The sequence below is a fragment of the Arabidopsis thaliana genome, chromosome 4 (assembly GCF_000001735.4).
Source record: "Arabidopsis thaliana chromosome 4, partial sequence".
Taxonomy (NCBI): Eukaryota; Viridiplantae; Streptophyta; class Magnoliopsida; order Brassicales; family Brassicaceae; genus Arabidopsis; species Arabidopsis thaliana.
In genome coordinates, this window is record NC_003075.7 from 2,485,653 (window position 1) to 2,508,149 (window position 22,497).

The following is a 22,497-nucleotide window of genomic DNA, read 5'->3' on the forward strand; positions in this document are numbered from 1 at the left end:
TTTCATAATCCTACTAATTTTCTCTTTAAGATATGGTGAAGTAATGTGCCGTAGAGGGACTCAATTTCTAGATATTTTGTTATCTTCTGGAAATTTAGCTATTATAACAAAATTTGTGAGATCATGCAAATCTAACTCCATTGCCAAGTGAATTGCTCAAAGCCTCAAAGTGTTACTCGAGATGACGTTTCAGTCTTTTGTCGCTTTGGAGATATTGTTTGTCTTCACAACTAGTGCGAGAATAATCAACATGCAAATTTACGTTCTTTTTATTTTTTTTAATAATATTTCCTTGCTATGTTTTGAGTTTTGACTTTCTTCCCAAATAACACAAAAGATAATTCCACTCAAATTCACCATCATTTCATACAAATTTTCTTACTTTTTTCTTTCCCTATTTCTAAGTTTACATTAAAATAAATCAAACGCCAAACACTACACGATGTCTACATATGTGAAAAAAAATCCCAAAATGAATCAGCAGAAAATGCAAACAAAATCCCCTTAAGTATGCACAAAGATGACCAAACTTTTGATTTTTTTTTTCTTTCACCTATTATATGTTCTAGATTAATCGTGATACAGTTGATTTATACGAAGATTTGGATAATACAGATGATCTTGAAGATTTTGGAGATGATGATGATGAAGAAGATTTCTTTCTTCTACTGCTTTTCTTCTTGTTATTTTTCGGTAAATTTATCGGAGTAACTGGAGGTATATCTCGTAGTGTATCTGATATTCCTCGTTGACTCGATCCTTGATCAAAATCTATATTTACAAAAAGAACATAATGTGATTAGTAAATTTTGACTAAAAGCCTAAAACTGTAGTAAAAAAGACATTAGGTGAACAAAATGTTTTGATTTAAGAAAATAAAAGGGTGAATAAACCTCAAATCTTTTTGGTAGAATGAATAAACTTCAATATACCAAATTGGGTCCTAATTTTCAAAGATTAAAAACAATTCATAAATCATAACTTAAAGTTTTTCCCATCTTGCAAATTTCATTCTGAAACCTTCGTAAAAAGTTATAATATTTTGGTGCTTATTTCAATAAAGTTCATTTTTGGTTTTAAGTTAAATATATATTACCAAATTCCATCTCTTATCTGCAATGATGATATACAAATCTTCTATTTATTCAATCTATATATAAAATTTGGATAACCCATCTATATTTGTTTACCTATTCAAATTGTAATTTGAAAGTAAGTGGATGGTTAATCACATCAATTTTAAAGAAAAAAAACCAAGGAAATGAAAAAGTTAAAAACAAATAAATAACTTACCAGTGGAAGAAGAAGAAGTGAAGAAAGAAGTAGAAGGTCTTGCATTACTGAAAGATGATGGTCTTGGAGATAAAAGCTCAGCCCCGACCTTAAACTCACTCATCTTCACAAGAAATACAAATATTCACTGATTAGCTATATGAATTTTACTTCTTTTTTAGGTTTTACTTGTTAGAAACTAGAATTTTCACATATAGGCCGAAAAGGCACTAAAGAGCTTACCCAACCAGGAGCACTACCAGATGAACCCTCCCAGCCAATATGAGCCACATGTTTTACATCTGTTGGAAACCCAATTTCTATTTCATCTCTCTCTTTCTCAACGGCTGAAACATAAGATAATATTCTTAAAAGCCAAACAATTACATGAGAACACTCTACAAATATGTGATAGACATTTGGTATAAGTACTCAAATATTCTTGGTACACATCAAAAACATAATGTAGAAGCAAATATCAAAAGATATATGCACTAAATGACTATATATATATATATATATATATGTTGAAAGTTTATTAGCAAGAATAATGCAGTAGTAAAATCGTAAAATCATAAAATGTCTATTAAATAGCATGAAAAACCCCTATTATACATGAATATCACAATAATTTGTCTAAACCACTTTTGAAACCACGCTCATTTACGATTTTATCATCGTGTCATTTTGCAAATTAATAAATCTTCACTGTATCCCTATTTAGCAATTTTCATCAAATATAGGTAAACAATTAATATATTATATGAAGAGAGAAAATGGTAAAGAAAGTATATTACCAAATATTTGAGAGATACATTTGAAGCCTTTATAGATGCCCTTCATTTTCATTGACATGGTGAAGAAGATCACAAAACCTCCAAACTATAATGCTGAATTTGTCTTCGATTATCCTTCGTAAGACTCGATTACCTGAAAACTATGTGTCCTTTCTATTGCCAAGATTGAAGAAGCCAAACAACAATCTCCTCTCTCCGGATGCTACTTCAATGTTCTATGTTTTGTTTACCAAAAGTTCTGGTTTCAGTATTTAGTATTTTACTAATCAACCCACAATATATATACAAAAGGAAACTAGTAGCAAATGATCATAAAGATATAATGCATGTGATAGATGAATAATGTTTCTCCTATGGAACAAGATTGGAATTTATTCGTTTGATAAAAGATCTAATTAAGCTTCAAAATTTAACTTTATAAAAGCACATAATGTGAAAATATTTTAAGTTCAAGATTGGTATACATGACCATTATCATATGATTTTGAGATTTTTGACATTATAAACCCATGAAATTGAATTATTGATGATATATATCATTAAGAAACTTAATTACGATAAAGTTTACCTGTAATTCTATAAACTCGTTGGAAAAAGAATGATATAAACAAGAATAGCAGAATAGAGAAACAGCCTCTCCTTTGATTCTATGCTTCTTTCATCTTTTGGAGAAGCCTCTCTTGATAAATCACAAAGCATATTATGTACAAAAGGAATCTCAATTAACAAAACATAATTTCGTGAATTTCTCACGAAAGTATGAAAAAAAAAGAGTTTCAAAAGATCGAAGATGGTGAAGGCCAAGAGAAGAAGAAGACGAAGAAGAAGACGAAGAAGAAGACGAAGAAGAAGACGAAGAAGAAGACGAAGAAGAAGACGAAGAAGAAGACGAAGAAGAGGGAGACTAAGTCAGGCTTAAGGTAAGAGATAAGTAAGTGGAGCACCATGAAATGGCATCTACACATATATATACTTAAATTTTTAAAAACTAGAAAGGAATATTTCAGGATGGAATATAATCACTAATCAATGATTAGTTTGTCTATATATTTGACACATATTTAGTAAGAGGAGCTGATAATGATATATCACCAGCTATAAATTGATGTGGATATAATTAACCAGCAACTATTTTAGTTTCATAAGAAATTAACCTCAAGTGTTTAAGATTTTATTATCTGGCGTTGGGGATTAATCTAGGGTTTATTATAGACCAAATATTATATGAAGCTAGAGACAACTGTACAAGTTTTTAATGCATGCATATTCAAATATACAAATCTTATATTTCATCATATTTGTTGAACTCACGTTTGTCTAATTGTCTTTCTAGCTTTCTTGCTGGTATAAATCTCCTAACTGGAATATGTATTCCAGAGTGAAATTTTCGATTATGTAAGTTAATAAATAGATTAATATTCATATACATTAACAAAAATTCTGATCTGTCAAGAAAGCAAAGAATTTTGAATGTTGTGCGAAGTGAGAGTCGCTATTAAGACCACGTTGACTTGCATAACACTCAAGTCTTTATAAGCCAATTAGCACGGTTTACATATTTGAGATCGTGGAGATCACAAGTAAGAAGATGAACGAGGCTAGGCAATTGTCAACAATGCAGATCACAATAAGCGTGAAATAGTGCAATTTGATATCGATGTTTCTAGCCATGTACCGACTAGTCCGAAGGGGGACTGAATATACCACTAGTGGTCGAGGTGGTCCTTAAGAAACACAAGGACATGGACCATCATATGAGTTGAAATCAGGAGTCAAACCAAACCACAAATTAATAACTACAATCAAAAGAAATAGTGTTTTAGCCACACAAAAACAAGCAAAAAAAAAAGCAAAATAACATGATCCGAGTAACATAATTGCCCTTCTCAGTTCCACTCCACCACCAAATAACATAACCCGAGTAAAATTTGTATCCAAAAAAACAAGATCACCATGAGAATATCTTTAAAAGGACTAGCCAGTGAAGCGAATGAAGTCTCCTAAGCAATCATAGAAATGATTGATATTGATTTTCTCTCTCCCAGCATAGATAGCTTCTGCAGATCCACCGTTTTCTCCTTGCGCAGCCATTTCTATTAGCATGTAAATCTTCTTGATTGGCATCTGCGCGAGAAAGTAAAAAACCGTTGTTAAGACAAACAAACAAACAAAACAATTTCACGGTTTTTGTCAATTTCCGCCCGGAGAGGACGAAAACTTACGTCATTGAGAGCCTCTGCAGCTGAATCAACATCATCCTCTGAGAAGAGGTTAAGCTGATTTAGCACCTGAAGCAAACGAAAAAAAAACAACTGAGAATTTAACCAGCTCAAGCATTGGATTGTTGGGCAATGTTAGAAAAGACACAGTATTGTCTTGGTTAAGCAAATTCTAATCATGCCACATCGAACAACTAAAAGGAAAAAAGAGAGTGGATGGTGGAGTTTACAAAGAGAGGAGCTGGAAAAACAAATTCGAAAGTCCATATATGAAGAAGATAACTCATTTACCTTCTTTGCGTCCTCTTTTTGCAGTGTCGGAACAGAGTGAGTGACAGAGAAGCAATCAGAGATACCAACAGACTCTAAGAAGGTTACTTCACTTGTTGTCCCAAAGACGAGAAGTTTCTTCCCCTGTGAACAAAGATTTTACCAATTTAAAGATGTTCAACTGTAAGAAATTAACTTATGATGATCAAGCATATATAAATATGGATAAGAAAATAACAAAACGGTAATGGAAGCACCTTAGGAGGAAGTCGTTTGAGAAGGACCATCAGCGTCTGTGAAATTATGTTTGAAAAGCGAGGACCGATTGCTATGAATTCCAACAATCTGTAAATATCAGAAATTTAAGTACTTTCCAGAAGAAACTACAAACGTATGCTATAAGATATTGAGCCAAGGTCTGAAACGTAGAATAAAAATAGCAGGTAATAACCTTTCAATATCGTCAAGGATAATGATGCTCATTGGAGATTTATATGCATCCTCAAAGACCTGGTCTCATTCACACCAAAACCAATTGTCAGTGGATAGAACAGAATAACAAGAAGTAGAATGTTTCCAGAGGACAGACCTTGACAATGTGAGCACATTTTGTGCTCTCAGAAAGACCAATCATAGTTTCCGCAGAAACCTACAAAATAAGAAATCAATATCACACAAAGAGTAAAAGATGGTACGGACTAAATATACTGTACAAAGAAAGATAGACACTTACTATCTTAACATATGGGAAGTCACTATCGATACCAATTGTTGCTGCTAAAGCAGTTTTCCCACTGTCCAGACAAAAAAGTTAAAACAATCAGCAACAGGTTATAAAACAGTAAGCCAAAATAATGTGGCTATAACTACGGAAGATACCTTCCACTGGGCCCCTCCAGAAGGCAAGTGACTAGAGGACTTCTAGTACTAACTTTAACTTGCTCGACTAGAAGCATAGCTCTTTTGTAAATGTGATTATGCCGATGACCACAATCTACCATCCCATTGAGTCTACATACATGTCAGAAATGTAAAAACTAAGGCACTGGCAAATAAAAATCCAAAAGTAATGCAATACATGCATGCGAAATTGTCGCTGGAAATACAATTGGATCAGACGGAAAACAAAAGAAAATATGTATGAGTAGTAGAGTACTGCGTTTTCAGACCATGACTCACGGAAAAGAAGAGAATTAAGTTTGGCTAAATCAGCATATCAATGCTAAAGGCCCATTCGATCAAGAACTATCCCAATTCGTCAAACCACCACACACTTATTAAAGAAAATTACCTGCAGCGCTCTAGGTCATCTGTGGAGGCTCCAAATGCAGGTTGAACTTCATAGATAGCGTGGAGAAAATCCTCCATAGTGATCTTGATATTCTCTTCTTCCACAGGCTTTGTAAGATCATCCATGCTTAGTTGTCTGTTTAATGCATATGATGTAGCACTTTTAACAACACCTTCAAGCTCTGCACCACTGTAATTTTTTGTTCGAGCAGCTGCCAGACAATATTGATATATCACGTCAGAGAAACATTTATGCTAGCAACTAATCCAAAGCTTAAGACTGAATTTCTTAGGTCTTCCTAATACAAATTACTAGACGATATTCAAAAGAGTACATCTGTCATGTAGTGAGGTGGTGATATTTGGAATTACAGAACAGGTCTACCAAACATTCCATGGTTTAAACAATTATAATCTATGAAGACATACCAAGCTCTTGGAGATTGATATCAGTCCCAAGGAAAGAATTTTCCTTCATCTTATTTGTATGAATCTGAAGAATTTGTAGACGCCCAGCTTCATCAGGAAGGCTTATCTCAACCTGAACCTCCAATCTTCCAGGCCTATAGTCCAAGAAAATAAAAGTCTAAATTCGTATGTACTACAACCATTCCAAAATTTCATGTAAGAGCATATACGCTTTGGATGGAATCTTTTCAAATGACCTAAGATAAAACGCAACTTCAAAACCTTCCGTACTGCTTCTGGTGTAACTAGAGTATAAAAGAAAGGGCTGCTATATATTAGCACAATGATAGAGATACCTTAAAAGAGCTTCATCAAGCAAATCCTTTCTGTTTGTCATTCCAATCAGCAAAACATTGTTTAAGGCCTCCACACCATCTATCTATAAAAAAAGGTGTTAGTCACGTCCGTGAAAACTCCGAATAAACTGATAATAGCTTGATCTTTGACTGACCTTTGTCAAAAGCTGGTTTACAATACTATCATGGACACCTGTGCCATCTCTGGTTGAACCTCTTGACTGAAAATCACAAAGCATACAATCGTTAATTTATTGTTTAAACTCATAACCACTAGATCACTTGAAAGTATACCCAAAATCCAGAGAAAAATACAGTCACAACACAGAGTAGCAAGATTTCTTACCCAGAGTTAATGGGACTGGTGGTCAAAACTAAAAGCATATTTATAACTTCAAATAAGCAAAATCATCAAAGATAAGAAAAGATAAAGTTGTGTACCTTGCAAATAGCATCAATCTCATCAAAAATAATGACATGCAACTCACTAGCATCACCTGAGAAAATAAGAATGCCCAATTAGTATATGCACTGGAAAAAGAAAACACAAAAGCACAGATCAGAAAGAACAATGTTTCCTTACCAAGGGTCCTCTGGTCTTGCTCAGCATCAGCAAATAAGTCTCTTACATTCTTTTCTGTCTCACCAACAAACTTGCTCAGCACCTCAGGCCCATTAACGATCTATATAATGCCAGCAAAAGAACAAAGGAAGCATTAAACATGTGGATTTCAGGAATAAAAGGCAGTGAATGAAACATTAAAATGTCGTAAACTATTGATGCAAATAATTAAAATAGGATCTGCGGCTGCCAATGTATGAAGGAAATAGTGAGATAATTAAACAGTCAATAGCATGTTCTCACAGAAGGTGTACATCCAACCAGGGTAACAAATCATGAAGTGATAATATATTTAGGTACATGCAAGTGCAATCCTGGGTAACAAACTTACAAAAAACATACAAATGAAATTAAGGACTACAAGCAAGTAAGTTATCATAATTCTTCTTGATAGACTATTATGAAAATCAGAAATACCTTTGGATCCTTTCCATTAAGCATCTTTCCAATTTGCCGTGCCATAAGGGTTTTGCCAGTACCAGGAGGTCCAAAAAGAAGCATCCCTTTAACATGCTTTATTCCCAGTCTGCAAGATCAACAAAGATAAACTTAGAAGGAATATATATCTACAAATACAGTCTAACACTTGCTTGAAGAATGAGCCAGAAACCTGCTGGTGACATGAGGAGGAAATACACGAGAAGCAAAAGCTCTTCTAAATATATCAGCAAACTCTGCACCAAGACCACCTATTCCCAGCGACTCAAGGTTAAATTCCTTATGTTTGAATATATTGCTGCTAGCAGCTTCCCGTTGGTTGACAATCTGCATAAGAACATACAAGTTTAAAATGAATACAAGCTAGCAATCTACATCTGTTTCCATAAAAGAGAAAGCACCAAATGTGATACTATTTCAAATGTAAGATTGAATCATCATTTGATAGGAATTCTTAGAGTAACTGATTCAATTACACAGATATAGAAAACTTATCAAAATCAGACCTTTATGCCACTTGCATTTGATGCTTCAAACACAATATACGTGTCTTTAGAGAGCAACCCTCTTTCAATGCCGTTCGTGTGATCCTGACCCTCAACATCCGCTCGATTGACCGTAAGAATGTAATTAGTTCCATGATACTCAAATGTCGCTTTCTGGCCTACAGTCAAGACCTGCAGCAGTGTGAATTGGTTCAATAAATTAGGCTACTATGATTTTGTGAGGATCTAAAGGCCAAATAACCATATAAGTGATACCACATATGAAATAAATGAGTAAATATAACTGTAAGCAGAATATTATAAGATTTGCAGAATGGTCAACCAAATGCATTCAATAAAAACCAATGGTTCAGCAGAAAAATAAGGTAAATGACAAGATCCATGTACACATTGCTACAAATGGAAACTATACCAGCTAATCTGTTTTATTTAGACCTTATCTGTTTAGAAATCACAGTTCTCTCGTTTTGCCTCTCAGATGCATGCTTAAACCACAGCACAAGACATGTATATCTTCAGAAACCAAACATGTAACATTGGTTCAATAAATTAGACTAATACGATTTTGTGAGGATCTAAAGGCCAAATAACCATATAAGTGATACCACATAATCAAGAAATACATGAGTAAATATCTGTAAGCATAATATTACAGGATTTGCAGAATGGTCACCAAATGCATTCACTGAAAACCAATGCTTCAGCAGAAAAATAAGGTAAATGACAAGATCCATGTACACATTGCTACAAATGGAAACTATATAAAACAGATTAGCTCGTATAGTTTCCATTTCCCATATAAAACAAATGGAAACCAATGCGTGCCTTATCTGTTTAGAAACCACAGTACTCTCATTTTGCCTCTCAGATGCATGCTTAAACCACAGCACGAGATGCATGTATCTTTGAAAACCAAACATCTAACAATAACAGAGACAGCAGAACAAGAATATCTCTACCTGGTTGGTGTATTTCCTCTTAAGCTGGGTCGAAAGGAGAGCAGCATCAACCTGTAAAGTAATATTGTACAGAGAAGTTGAGTTCAATCACAAAGCCTACAAATATCTCAAGAAACACATCATAGACATCAAACAAACCTGCTCGCTTTTAGTTCCTTTCTTCACAAATTCCAACTCCAGCGTCAGCATAGCCAGATCAAAATTTTCAGGAGGAACAAATCTGCAAGAACAAGACAATATTCAGAAACCAAAAACGTATTCATGCCAGAAAATTAATATAAAAACAAGCTGTATAATCACCTGCTAACAGATACCATATCACCAGTCGAAACTCTAGCGTGTCGCCTTTGAATAGCATTGAGAGCAATATTTCCATCACGGATGCTTCCATGTCCAGTAATCACCAGTTAAGTTCACAAAAATCGAAATAAATGACACAATGAACAAGTTCAACATTGTCACCGACCAAAGGAGCCTAGATTTCTATAATCCATGAAAACCAGAAAAACCTAACTTGTACTACGATCATAGATCAATCAATCATTATAAGAACCATTCATAAGGCCGAGATTCAAATTCGAAGATCGATTTTGGTAAATTTAGCAGTAATTAGCCATATCACATAAACAATCAACTCCTAGGATCGCATTTCGCATTGCAATGTAAGAAATGAATCGTAAAATGGAAATAAGAAAGGATATCAGAGAGAAAGAATGAAGCTATCGGCAACGTTGGCGAGGAAGAGATCGGAACCGGGAACGGAGAATTGACGGAGATCGGAAGAAGAGCAGTAAGCGAGGTTAGTAAAAGCTAGATCTGCGGACGGAGTATTGGTCACAGTCATCGTCATGACTTGCGATCCGTAACGACCCGCCATGGCTGGGGTTTCGATCTCAGGTTTCTTCGAGTCTTTTTGATTTTTGTAACCTTAACGAATAAGAAAATATTTGAGGGAGAAGCAATAAACAGAAGACTACGATTGCTTCCTTGATTTTAATAAGATCTTTTATTTTTCGAGTCCTGATCAATGTTTTGGAAACCAGACCAAACATTCCGGTTCGACCAATAGCCGTCTGAATTAAACCAAAAAGCGGTAAATTAAATCTGGTCATACCCTCTCGGCTCGGTATTAGAATCCGGTTTGCAACACAAATCATAATTCATTTTTTTTGTTGTTCTTTTCTTATTTTTTTTTTTTTTTTTCAGTCTAAATTTTAGAATACTTGCTCACTGATTATTTTGAGCAAGTCATGCATGAGACACATCCTCACAATTCAATTTGAGTTCGGATTAACCACATTTATTTATTTTTCAACAAATAGTTCAAAACTTCAATCGATGATCAATTATGTGAAACTAGAAGGTCAACACATAAAAGCTCAAAAGATCTTGGACTGTCACAGAGCAATGATAGATGATGGATGCTAATGAATGGAATAAACACAATGAGAAGGAAGATGAGGCAAAACAACCTTCACATAGGGAGATTTTTAAATTGAACAACTAGCTCAAGTAAACTTATAAGTAATGTTGTAAACATGGAATGAATAAGTTTGAAATTTGGTGCATTCTTAGATATGAGAAGGTGGTTAAAAGGGTATGGTGCAAAGACATATCCATCCCTAGTATTTAATAGATTGAAAGAAGGAATTTTTTTTTGGTTCTAGTTTAATGAGTGAAAATGAAAAAATAAATAAAAAGGCAAATGAAGATGAAGATGAACTCAAACTTTTGACTCTCTAATGTAATCTTATAAGCAAATAACCAACTTTTCTACTGAAAGTTATAAGAAAATGAGGCAAAAGTTTTATTTATATTAGGGAATTTAATGAAAAAAACCCTCAACTTTGGCCAGATCCATTTTTAAACCCTAAACTATGTTTTTAGTAAAACAAACCCTGAACTAAAACCTGTTAATAAACTTAACCCCACAGTAATTAAACAACGTTTAGGGTTAAGTTTATTAACAGGTTTTAGTTCAGGGTTTGTTTTACTAAAAACATAGTTTAGGGTTTAAAAATGGATCTGGCCAAAGTTGAGGTTTTTTTTCATTAAATTCCCTTTATATTAATTGAAGCCGCAAGCATGAGCTTGACCCGTTTGTGCTCATGGATGGCTCTGCTTGTATCTAGTTAGAAGCCGAAACAACTAGTTTTCAGTACGCTATGCATGTAACTCAAAGAATTTGGTGTAAGCAATAAGTGATTCTCATTCTTGGTCGTGCTACATTGAGGGAGATACAACAACCATGGGAAACACTTATGCCTAAGCCTAACTTTTGATTTGGGAGGAGGCAAATGAACTAATGCCTAAGCCTAATATTTTGCACAACTCTACTCGCGTGGCACCTCTTATCATCTTCAAATTGGTGGATCGTGAGCTTCGCAACCTAATCACTTCTCGACGACATCGCAAGCGTTGGCAGCGGCTAATGCTTTTATGGATTCGTTAAACACACCTAAATCTTTTCTAATTCTATTGTAGCCTTGTTTTTATTTTTTTTGCCTTGGTTACTTTTCTATAGGTTGTACGTTCTTGTATTTTCTGAACTCTCATTGTAATGATATTAACAAATTTAGCAAAAAAAAAAAAAAACTAATGTCAAACAAGGATCCTCAAATGCCAAATGTCAAATTAAGTTAGTACCTTTCCATGTTTACAAATTTGAATTTGAAGATGGTAAATTAGAAGAAAAAATGAAATTATGATCATTTTCCTTAATCAAAAGATTCAAAACTATCATTTAAAATTTACTTCTTCATTTTTTGCTCTTAAAAGAAAAAGTAAAAAATTACAAAAAGAGGGGAAAAAAATTTAGAGAGAAAGTGACCAGACACGACGGCGTTTTTGCATCACTTTCACCGAGATTTTTTTTCTGCATCCCGGCGACGAGACTGTGACTCCACCAAACCCTAAAATCAAAATTGCATTTTTTGTTCGATTTTGATTTTGTGGGGATTTTGGAATTTTCCCCGCACTAAGTCGTCTCGTTAACCCCACTTAACAGTTTCTCACTTTGACACTTTCTCTCTCTCTCAACGCACAGTGCTTTCTGTCGCCTTCAATCGCGACTTTTTGTCACACTTGCCCTCTTTTCTCCGATTTTTCTATAAATTTAGGGTTTTGTTTGCTTTCGTTGACATGAATCAGCAAAACCCAGAAGAAGAAGTTTCTTTGGTTAATAATAGCGGTGGTGGAGGAATCATCGAAGCTCCAGCTATAGTGGAGGAGAAAGAGGAAGAAGGATTACAGCAGAAGCAGGAAGAGACTATTGAGTCTACCGATCCGATTCTCGTCGTCGTTGAGGAGAAATTGTTAGAGAAATCAGTAGACGGAGAGAAAGAAGACGATAATAGTAGTAGTAGTAACATGGAGATTGATCCTGTGAGTCCGGCTACAGTTTTCTGTGTTAAGCTTAAGCAGCCCAATTCCAATTTGCTTCATAAGATGAGTGTTCCTGAATTGTGCCGTAACTTCAGGTTTGACTCTCTCTCCCATCGGAAAATCTTTAAATTTCATCAATTCCTGTAAAGTTTTCTCCTTTTCTTTGTGTTAGTGCTGTTGCGTGGTGTGGCAAATTGAATGCTATTGCTTGTGCTTCCGAGACCTGTGCCAGGATTCCAAGGTATGGTTTTTGTTACTTTTCTATGTCTTGAATGTATGGGCAGTGATGAATTTCTCAATTTTCATCTTTCTCTGTTCTCATCTCTTGCAGCTCCAAGGCAAATACACCTTTTTGGATACCAATACATATCTTGATACCTGAGCGCCCTACTGAGTGTGCGGTGTTTAATGTTGTGGCAGGTATTTTGATATCAGTTAATTATTTATGAACTCGGTTGATCTAGTGGGTGATAAACGATTATGATGCAATTTTTTATATGTAGACTCTCCTCGTGATTCTGTCCAATTTATCGAATGGTCTCCCACTTCTTGTCCTCGTGCGTTACTCATTGCTAATTTTCATGGACGTATAACTATCTGGACGCAGCCTACTCAGGTTTGTGCTCCTGATCACTGGGATTTACCTTTATATTTCTTCTTTGTCTTCTGTGTCAAGATGTTTTATGACACCCTCAGATGATTTTTTTTTTGTGGATTGGTTTTGCAGGGTTCGGCTAATTTAGTGCACGACGCTACCTCCTGGCAGTGTGAGCATGAATGGCGTCAGGACATTGCTGTTGTTACAAAGTGGCTGACAGGGGCTTCCCCAGTATGTAATCTTATGTTTTGCTTATTTGCCATTCTATCAAATGCACAGCATATTTGTCCCTTAATGAGTTCGTTAAATTAGTAATGGAGGGCTTGCATGTGAGAGTGGGCACTGGGATTACTAAATCGTGAGTAATTGAACTGGAAATGTCTCTACGTTTTGGAGGAAATGAGATGGAGAAAACACAACGTCCTGGAAATCCCAACTCTCTGTTTGCAAAATTACTAGACTCCTAAAAGATCTTCCAATTTGCGTTTCTTAGATGCATTTCTTTAATGATCGGCATGAACACATAAGGAAATGAGTAACAGATAGATAATAATGCCATTGCAAAGAACATGTTCTGAAGGACTTAATATCATGTTGTTTCTGGCCACCTAGTTTGCTGCTCTAGTTTTATCCTAGGAAATTTATCCTCTATGTTTTCTTTTTATTGATAATCAGTATAGGTGGTTGTCCTCCAAGCCAAGTTCTGGTACAAATGCAAAGTCAACTTTCGAGGAGAAATTTCTCTCGCAGAGCTCTGAAAGCTCAGGTTTTCTTCTGCGTGCCTCTTGTGACTCATTTTTTGATGATATATTCAGAATTATGCACTTAATTTTAATTATGTCAGTTCCTTTGACATCCAAATATATGTGACAAGATCAATACAACATGTTCTGACGTTAGTGCATTTTCCTCCACTTTATGTGACGGTTCTGATTCTCTACCATTTGTTGCAGCTCGGTGGCCCAACTTTCTCTGTGTATGCTCTGTTTTCTCATCCGGCTCTGTTCAAATTCATTGGTCCCAGTGGCCTTCTAACCAGGGAAGCACTGCACCAAAGTGGTTTAGTACAAAGAAAGGTCTTTTAGGTGCAGGGCCAAGTGGAATTATGGCTGCTGATGCTATTATAACAGACAGTGGTGCCATGCATGTAGCAGGAGTTCCAATTGTAAACCCTTCAACAATTGTAGTATGGGAGGTGACCCCTGGCCCTGGAAATGGACTCCAGGCGACTCCAAAAATCTCTACAGGCAGTCGTGTGCCACCATCCCTTAGTTCTTCTTCTTGGACAGGTTTTGCTCCTTTAGCTGCGTACTTGTTTAGCTGGCAAGAATACTTAATATCCGAGATAAAGCAAGGGAAGAAGCCCTCAGATCAAGATTCCAGTGATGCTATATCGCTAAGTTGCTCACCGGTTTCCAATTTTTCTGCTTATGTAAGTCCAGAGGCTGCAGCTCAGTCTGCAGCAACCACAACATGGGGATCTGGTGTTACCGCTGTTGCTTTTGATCCAACTCGTGGTGGTTCAGTGATAGCAGTTGTTATAGTTGAAGGTACTGTTCTCATCCTTCTCGGAACCTCATACTGTTTCCATGATTGAATAAACATTTTCAGGTTTACGTTTAGTTTTTGGTCAATCATTTAGAAATGCTCATATATTGAAGAGCTGCCAGATGAGAAAATGCTAATTTTGTTTGAGTGATGAAGCGCAACAGCTTCAATCTATTGTTTAAAATAAATGCTAATTGTTTGTGTCTGCAGGGCAGTACATGTCTCCGTATGATCCAGATGAAGGTCCTTCAATCACAGGCTGGAGAGTACAGCGCTGGGAATCAAGTGTTCAACCTGTTGTACTGCATCAGATATTTGGAAACCCAACTTCAAATTTTGGAGGACAGGTCCCCACGCAAACTGTCTGGGTATCCAGAGTGGATATGAGCATACCACCTACTAAAGATTTTAAGAATCATCAAGTAGCTGCAGCAGGACCAAGTGTGGATGCACCAAAGGAGCCTGATTCTGGTGATGAGAAGGCTAACAAGGTTGTATTTGATCCTTTTGATTTGCCAAGTGATATTCGGACACTTGCACGGATTGTCTATTCTGCTCATGGTGGTGAAATTGCGATTGCTTTTCTTCGTGGTGGAGTTCATATCTTTTCTGGTCCAACTTTTTCACCTGTTGAAAACTATCAAATAAATGTTGGATCTGCAATTGCTGCACCCGCATTTTCACCAACAAGCTGTTGTTCGGCTTCTGTATGGCATGATGCTGCTAAGGACTGCGCAATGTTGAAAATCATCCGTGTTCTTCCTCCTGCTCTTCCGCGTAACCAATCAAAGGTTGATCAATCAACATGGGAGCGGGCGATCGCTGAGAGGTATGTAATCTCTGGTATATATTTTCTAGCTTGTCTGCTTGCAAAGGAACTTATATTGTGACTTGAGATATGAATCTGCATTCTTTCTTAACAGATTCTGGTGGAGTCTTTTGGTCGGAGTTGATTGGTGGGATGCAGTTGGCTGCACACAGAGTGCTGCAGAGGATGGGATAGGTATACTTTAGTGCTAAGTTTCTTGATTTAAGTGTTATTTAATATCTGCAGTTGGATTTTTTTGGGTCTTTAGTTGTGGAACAACCACTGGAATTAGTTTTGCTTAGAAATATGACAGTTTGTATTTTAGTTTGGGAATAAGTTCTAGTTTTTAAAGGCTGAGTGTCATTCAAAGAACCTTTTCTCTGTTTTTCTATTTTGCTTTTATACTAAGGTTTGAATGATAGAAACTTTGAATGATAGTGGTTCAAATATTATATTGTATTGTTTGAATAATATACTGCTTAAAGCATTGGATGATGTATTTCTTTTTATGATTACAGTTTCATTGAACAGCGTGATTGCTGTCATGGATGCTGATTTTCACTCCCTTCCTTCAACACAGCACAGACAACAATATGGCCCTGTATGTTTTTACTCAACCCGAATCCAACTCATTATCTTTTTCCTTTTTAAATGTCTGAACTGTTTGCGTTGCGGTACCGTTTATTATGTCTTTGCAAAATATTTATATATATATATATATTTTTTTTTCTGGTTTTATAATGTAAAGCTTCTCTATTCCATGAGCATGCAGAACCTATTTTGTGTTGTTCTTTTATCGGACTATAAGATAGTGTAGCTTTCTCTAATTTAAAAAAAGAAAGAAAAAAGGAACAAACTTCATCTGACTTTAGATTATTTGAGTAGCCAATATACAATGCATCTGATTGACTGATTCTAAGACGCTGAACAAAATCTTGGCAGTCTATTGCCCCCTTGAGATTCTTCGTGTTTTTTTTGCTTTTTTCCTTTTTGGTTGGTTGCGCTTTTTGGTAAAGAACTTGTATTTTTATGGTTTACAGAACCTAGATAGGATCAAATGTCGGTTACTTGAAGGAACCAATGCTCAAGAGGTTCGTGCCATGGTTTTAGATATGCAAGCAAGGTTGTTGTTGGACATGCTTGGAAAAGGTATTGAATCAGCTCTTGTGAATCCTTCGGCGTTGGTTTTTGAGCCATGGCGAGTAGATGGGGAGACAATAACAGGCATCAATCCGGAGGCAATGGCTGTTGATCCTGCTCTTGTTTCCAGTATTCAGGTATCTTGATGCCTTCAAATCTGAGGATAAAGTTGTAGGTTTTCTTTGATGAAAGATGAAAATTCAGGCTCAAACCCTGGGAACGGTTCATGCAGTGTTTTCATTTAAAGAGTAGTTGCTCTTTGCTGATATATCTTAGTTTTTACTTTTAATAATCAGCCAACACATGCTGTATTAGATTTGGTTATTTAGCACAGCTTAAGACATTTTAGATCATATTGTGACATTGCATATTCTATCATGGATCTCATATCATTGTATATGAAACAGACCATATCACTATCCTTTTACAAGTTTGGTTTCCTGTTGCAGATTTTTCTGTACTCTAATTCCTTTTCCGCTTCATTTACAGGCTTATGTGGATGCTGTTCTTGATCTTGCTTCTCATTTCATCACACGTTTAAGGCGTTATGCGAGTTTTTGTCGGACTCTTGCAAGCCATGCTGCTTCTGCTGGAACTGGCAGTAATCGCAACAATGTTACCAGTCCCACACAAAATGCATCATCTCCTGCAACACCTCAGGGTCAGTATACTATTGATTTTGTCATACCTAATTTACTCCAGCATGACAACAAGGGCTTTGAATGGTACATAGCGACAAAAAATTTCATTCCCTTGTCATTCGGTGATGATACGAAGCACTTGTTTGGTCCTAGATTTATTGAATATGAGATGAGTTTCTTAAGTCTAGATATTCTTCATCTCTGTGAACTATAGCGTATTGTCCAGCTCTTTTTTCCACGTAGATTATGGGAGATACAACTGGTTATATTTGTTGTTGGGCTTGGCATCTCTCTTGTAGGGGTGCAATTGGGGGATATTTCAACTCTTTTATGTACAGTTTTTCCTGACAAGTCACTGTATCTTGCAGTAGGTCAACCTACTACTACTACTACTACTACTGCTACGACAAACTCCAGCGGAAGCTCACATGTGCAAGCTTGGATGCAGGGGGCCATAGCGAAAATTAGTAGCTCGAATGATGGATCCAACTCTACTGCAAGCCCAATCAGTGGTTCACCTACCTTCATGCCAATAAGCATCAATACAGGAACATTTCCAGGAACACCTGCTGTTCGGCTCATTGGGGATTGTCATTTCCTTCATCGGTTATGCCAGCTGTTGCTCTTCTGTTTTCTCCAGCGGTCTTCACGATTTCCACAGCGAAATGCTGATGTTAGTTCACAAAAACTTCAAACGGGGGCTACCAGCAAATTGGAAGAAGTCAACTCTGCTAAACCAACCCCTGCCTTGAACAGGATAGAGGACGCCCAGGGATTCCGGGGTGCCCAGTTGGGTACTGGAGTGAAAGGGATTGATGAAAATTCTGCTCGTACAACAAAGATGGGTTCTGGGAATGCCGGTCAAGGATATACTTATGAGGAGGTTGGCACCTATATTCCTGTGTCCTCTTTATTTTGATACAATTATCTGTGGAACCCTTTTGTTGTTACCTCAAGAATAGAGGCTTAGGCTTAATCTGGTCAATATGGGTAAGAATAATGGGAACCCTTGGTAGGTTGGGGAAAAATATGATAGACTTTGTAGATTTTGAAACGAAGAAAGCAATGCCATCTTTGATGGTACAATAATCTAGAAAATTTCTTATAATGACTGGATACTTTCTGATCTTCCAGGTGAGAGTTCTTTTCCATATACTAATGGATCTCTGCAAGCGAACATCTGGTCTTGCGCATCCCTTACCTGGCTCTCAGGTAGGTAGTGGAAACATTCAAGTTCGACTGCATTATATTGATGGAAATTACACTGTGTTACCCGAGGTGGTAGAAGCGGCTCTTGGACCACATATGCAGGTAATCTGTGTTTATAGTAAAGTAGTGAAACTATTTTTTCAATTGTTCTTGTTAGTGATATTTGGTCAAGTACATTATGAAATAATATCTTGTGATCTATATTCTCATAAGATAATTTGTTGTAAAAACTGAATTAACAGAACATGCCTCGCCCAAGAGGAGCTGATGCTGCTGGTCTTCTACTTCGGGAGTTAGAGCTTCATCCGCCTTCCGAAGAATGGCATAGAAGAAATTTATTTGGTGGTCCCGGGTCAGAGCCTGAGGATATGATCTTGACAGACGATGTTTCCAAGCTGAGTAATTCCTTAGATCTGCCTGATACAAACTTTTCCGGAATATGTGATGGATACAACAGAGTCCATAGTCTTTGGCCAAGAAAACGCAGGATGTCTGAAAGAGATGCAGCTTTTGGTTCAAATACTTCTGTGGGTTTGGGTGCATATCTTGGGATCATGGGTTCTCGTAGGGATGTTGTGACCGCGACATGGAAAACTGGTCTTGAAGGAGTTTGGTACAAGGTTGGTTACGCTCATACATTTCCCTTAACATTTCTTTATTGTTGTAATGTGATAAAGAAGTAAAAAGTTCTTCTGTCACACCTTAGTAACATGATTGACTTTCTTATTGCAGTGCATAAGATGCCTAAGGCAGACATCTGCATTTGCTTCACCAGGTGCCACTAAGCAGCCAAATCCGAATGAACGAGAAACCTGGTGGACAAGTCGTTGGGTTTATTGCTGCCCCATGTGTGGTGGAACGTGGGTCCGTGTTGTATAGGCGAACAAATGAACTTCCCATCTACTATATTGGTATTGGATCGAATAGCCAGAAAATCAGTGATTTTGAGGAGCAAAGAGTGCAAACCAAACACACTTCTGCAAGTTTATTCTGTTACTTCTAATCCTTATTCCCGGACTGGTGTGATCTAACCCCTGTCCAATATGGAAATCTTGAATGGAACTGGGAGGGAGACAGTGTCTGCAAAGATTCAAGACACGGTGTAGTGAAACAGGTCTTGGTGTATAGCGATTTATTAGACTTATGGTCTATAGAGTTTACTTCTTGTGGAATGTAAAACTCTTTCAGGCTGCAACATCATTTTTTAAATTTCTTTAAAGGGCTGTAACCTTTAACTTAAGTGGTGTAGTAAAGACTCTAGAAGTCATGGTGGTGATGATGTAAGGGCCCATTGGTAAAGACCGTTATGGACTTTGACCGTAGAAATTTTGGTTGTAGAGAATTTGACTATAAAGATTTTAAGTTTAAAAACTTTGGCCATGATTGGTAACTAAAAAGTAAAAACTTTAGAAACTGTTACTATTATTTTTAATATATATATTTTTTAGAATTATAAATTATGCAAAATTAGTTTTTATGGCAGTATAGTAACAAAATAAATTTTATTATAAATTTTAGAAAAATACAACATAAAATTAAATAGATAGATACTCTCAAATCTCAATAAATAAAAAATAAATTTAATACATATAAAGATTTGATAGGTTTTTGGATGGATGAACTATCACTTTTTTCATCAAAATAAGATTATATTAATGAATTTAAATTGTCAAGATACCATTGTTCACTGAGTCATATTGTGATGCCTTATTACAACTTTTTGTAAACCATAATTGGGTATTCAAAAATATCAAAGAACGGAAATAAAAAAATAATTATTAATTAATTAAAATATTTTTGAGATAAATTACTCATTGATTGAGAAATAGTTTTTCAATCATTGTGGAGGAAATGAAAAGAAAAAAAACAAATTTTATTTTATTGTTTTTTCTTAAAATCTAAAAAATCTCATTTTTGTGACTTTAAAAATTTGAACGTGAATTGAATAAAAAAGAGCAGCTATACTTTTAAAAATAAATAAAATCTTTAAAATATGATTGATAAAATTTTGGCTTTTAATACTTTAAATTAAAACTAAAGTTTTTAAAGTGTCTTCCAATCAACCCCGTATTATAGAGTGCGGCGGCTTGCGGCGACTTGCGGCGGCTTGCGGCGGAAGTTGCTATGCGGCTCGGTGGGTTTCGTCGCGCGACTTGGTGGTTAACGGCGGATCTGTTCGGATCTGCTATGGCTAATCGTGACTCAAGGCTAATTAGGGTTGTCGGAGCCACCGTCCCTGTTAGTCTCGCGATTTGGTTTCCACTAGTCCGGATCGATCTTGACTGGTCTCGGGAAGGGTGCGTTGTTCATCGGACGACGGAAGGGGGTTACATCTTGCATTCATCGATTTGCTAGGTAGGGGAATCGGTGGAGGGCCGCGGTTAGTCGGAGTTTTGACTTATTCCGGGAGGTTTGTTGCAGGTATGGCTCGTCATTGGAAGCGGATCGGCGACGGGAACTGAGTACTCCTGTCAAAGGTTGTTTCCGGCGATGTAGCTGCAACGCAGTGGACCTTGTACTCACCGGATCTAGTAGGTGGGAGATTTTGCTTTCCGGTCGGTCACTCATTTCAGATCTCGGCCATCACCGGTGTTTCCGATTCACTTTTCCGTTTTGTATCCATGAATCTTTGTATGTTCGTGGGCCGAAACCCATTTGGGAAATTAATGAAAAAAAAAAAAAAAAAAAAAACCGTATTGTAGATTTTTTTTTTTCCTCATAAGTGTTGCTCTTTATTTATATCTTAAGTCGTAAGAAATACAACAGTGTAACCTTCCACTTACAGGCCCTGCACACATTAAACTGTAACCAACAAATTCAACTTAAAGGCCTAATATTATGAAAGCTCAATCTAGAAACTAAACCTTTTGAGGAAGTAAACATTAAAACTTCCAACACAGAGCCACATGTGATGCTATGAACTAAAGTTTAACACGTTGAGAGATGAAGTTTATGTTGTCGCCGTTCATCGTATGGTAAGCAACAAACGGAAACTCCAAAACCACCGGAAACCATTAGAACTTCAAACACAGAAGTCTATCGGTTTTTAATTGGAGAAGCTCACTAAACTTCAACATCAAAACTGCAAAGAAAATATCTTCCCAAAGCAATTGATTCCAAATCTCCGAAGAACATCGGTGAAACATTTAAATCGATGGAGCTTTCAGCAACACCTATAAACGAAGAGAAACAAACTCGATTCCATAGATCGGTTAAAGAAATAGCCACAATTGCATAAATTCAATCCAAAGTCACAAAAAAAAAACCTTAACCCCTAACTCCAATTTGTTCTTAAAAATTGAAATTGATAAACTTGGAACACAAATCGAGCTCTTTAAACGCCTGGGATTCAAGGAATTACGATTCCAGTACTCAAATAGAATTGCAAAAGAGTCTAATCAGACCGAAAATAAGGAAATCGAGACAAAGAAAGCATAATTTTGAACCAAAAACAATCTGGCCAAAAGCTAAAAGAAACACCAGAGCTATATGGTGAATTTCTAGAACTTAGCTAGCCCACCGCTACTGTAGAAGCCAACGGAAGCCAGACACAAGCCAACCACCACCGTAAAAGAGAAACAAGATGGTGTCAGAAGAGAGCCGATCAAACGTTGTCGAAAAGACAAACGTTAACGGACAAGAGCCAGACATCTATGCTGAGAAAGCCATAGGATTCTGTTCAGAAGCCATCGTGAACGATCAACAGATGCTGAAGTAGCAATCGTTATCAGATTAAGAAGCTTCGATCGTTTCCTCTCTCTAAAGGATAGAGATGAGAGAAGAGAGAGGAAAAGCAACAAAACAAAAAAAAAAAAATCACAGTATTTGTCTTGTATTATAGAGTTCATAAATCATGATGGTGTTAATTTTTATGCAAGATTGTGTTTGTCATGAAAAGTGGACTGTTGACTCGTGATGCTGCTAAGCTAATAGAAAGGTCAATTTTATACTGCCAATAACGGTACTACTTTATTTAACTTTCCTCTCATTTTTGTCAACTACTAATTATAGTTACAGCTATTTCATAATTTC

At 36.4% G+C, this 22,497-nt stretch overlaps 4 protein-coding genes and 1 non-coding gene across 9 annotated transcripts; 2 read left to right on the plus strand and 3 right to left on the minus strand.

Moving 5' to 3' along the window:
- Positions 1-341: 341 nt before the first annotated feature.
- RIC10 (ROP-interactive CRIB motif-containing protein 10) lies at positions 342-2,959 on the minus strand (the record flags this gene model as incomplete). Of its 2 annotated transcripts, NM_001340518.1 has the most annotated exons (5): positions 2,638-2,959; positions 2,070-2,284; positions 1,516-1,619; positions 1,294-1,396; positions 342-771 (listed from the first exon to the last, which is right to left on the minus strand). In NM_001340518.1, the coding sequence occupies exons 2-5, from the start codon at positions 2,125-2,127 to the stop codon at positions 566-568; spliced, it is 471 nt and encodes a 156-aa protein (NP_001319870.1). In that variant the 5' UTR covers positions 2,128-2,284; positions 2,638-2,959. The 2 variants fall into 2 exon arrangements, with proteins under 2 accessions (NP_001319870.1, NP_192399.1); NM_116728.2 differs by lacking the exon at positions 2,638-2,959 and having other exon boundaries at positions 566-771; positions 2,070-2,160.
- Positions 2,960-3,711: 752 nt separating this feature from the next.
- On the minus strand, positions 3,712-10,211 carry NSF (AAA-type ATPase family protein). The gene is made up of 21 exons (NM_116729.4): positions 9,839-10,211; positions 9,438-9,533; positions 9,276-9,357; positions 9,138-9,188; positions 8,179-8,349; positions 7,845-7,999; positions 7,652-7,760; positions 7,196-7,295; positions 7,054-7,109; positions 6,768-6,833; positions 6,613-6,695; positions 6,278-6,411; positions 5,850-6,060; positions 5,438-5,569; positions 5,292-5,352; positions 5,148-5,207; positions 5,010-5,068; positions 4,816-4,903; positions 4,580-4,702; positions 4,292-4,357; positions 3,712-4,193 (listed from the first exon to the last, which is right to left on the minus strand). The coding sequence occupies exons 1-21, from the start codon at positions 10,012-10,014 to the stop codon at positions 4,044-4,046; spliced, it is 2,229 nt and encodes a 742-aa protein (NP_192400.2). The 5' UTR covers positions 10,015-10,211; the 3' UTR covers positions 3,712-4,043.
- A 1,734-nt stretch (positions 10,212-11,945) lies between these two features.
- SFR6 (sensitive to freezing 6) lies at positions 11,946-19,902 on the plus strand (the record flags this gene model as incomplete). 3 transcript variants are annotated; one of them, NM_001340519.1, is made up of 16 exons in its annotated part: positions 11,946-12,616; positions 12,694-12,762; positions 12,853-12,941; positions 13,025-13,137; positions 13,249-13,350; positions 13,795-13,885; positions 14,073-14,669; positions 14,878-15,496; positions 15,591-15,670; positions 15,994-16,076; positions 16,516-16,752; positions 17,105-17,276; positions 17,625-18,139; positions 18,391-18,567; positions 18,708-19,085; positions 19,198-19,902. In NM_001340519.1, the coding sequence occupies 16 exons, from the start codon at positions 12,279-12,281 to the stop codon at positions 19,342-19,344; spliced, it is 3,807 nt and encodes a 1,268-aa protein (NP_001329057.1). In that variant the 3' UTR covers positions 19,345-19,902. The 3 variants fall into 3 exon arrangements, with proteins under 3 accessions (NP_001329057.1, NP_001190676.1, NP_192401.5); NM_001203747.1 differs by having other exon boundaries at positions 11,992-12,616; positions 17,628-18,139; positions 19,198-19,496; NM_116730.5 differs by having other exon boundaries at positions 12,279-12,616; positions 17,595-18,139; positions 19,198-19,883.
- A 424-nt stretch (positions 19,903-20,326) lies between these two features.
- Positions 20,327-21,134, plus strand: AT4G04925 (uncharacterized protein). Its single transcript, NM_202783.1, has one exon — positions 20,511-21,134. The coding sequence runs from the start codon at positions 20,590-20,592 to the stop codon at positions 20,818-20,820; it is 231 nt and encodes a 76-aa protein (NP_974512.1). The 5' UTR covers positions 20,511-20,589; the 3' UTR covers positions 20,821-21,134.
- Positions 21,135-22,259, minus strand: AT4G02845. 2 transcript variants are annotated; one of them, NR_143976.1, is made up of 2 exons: positions 21,986-22,259; positions 21,135-21,638 (listed from the first exon to the last, which is right to left on the minus strand). It is a non-coding gene; the product is annotated as an uncharacterized misc_RNA (transcript). The 2 variants fall into 2 exon arrangements; NR_143977.1 differs by having other exon boundaries at positions 21,176-22,259.
- Between the last annotated feature and the right edge of the window lie 238 nt (positions 22,260-22,497).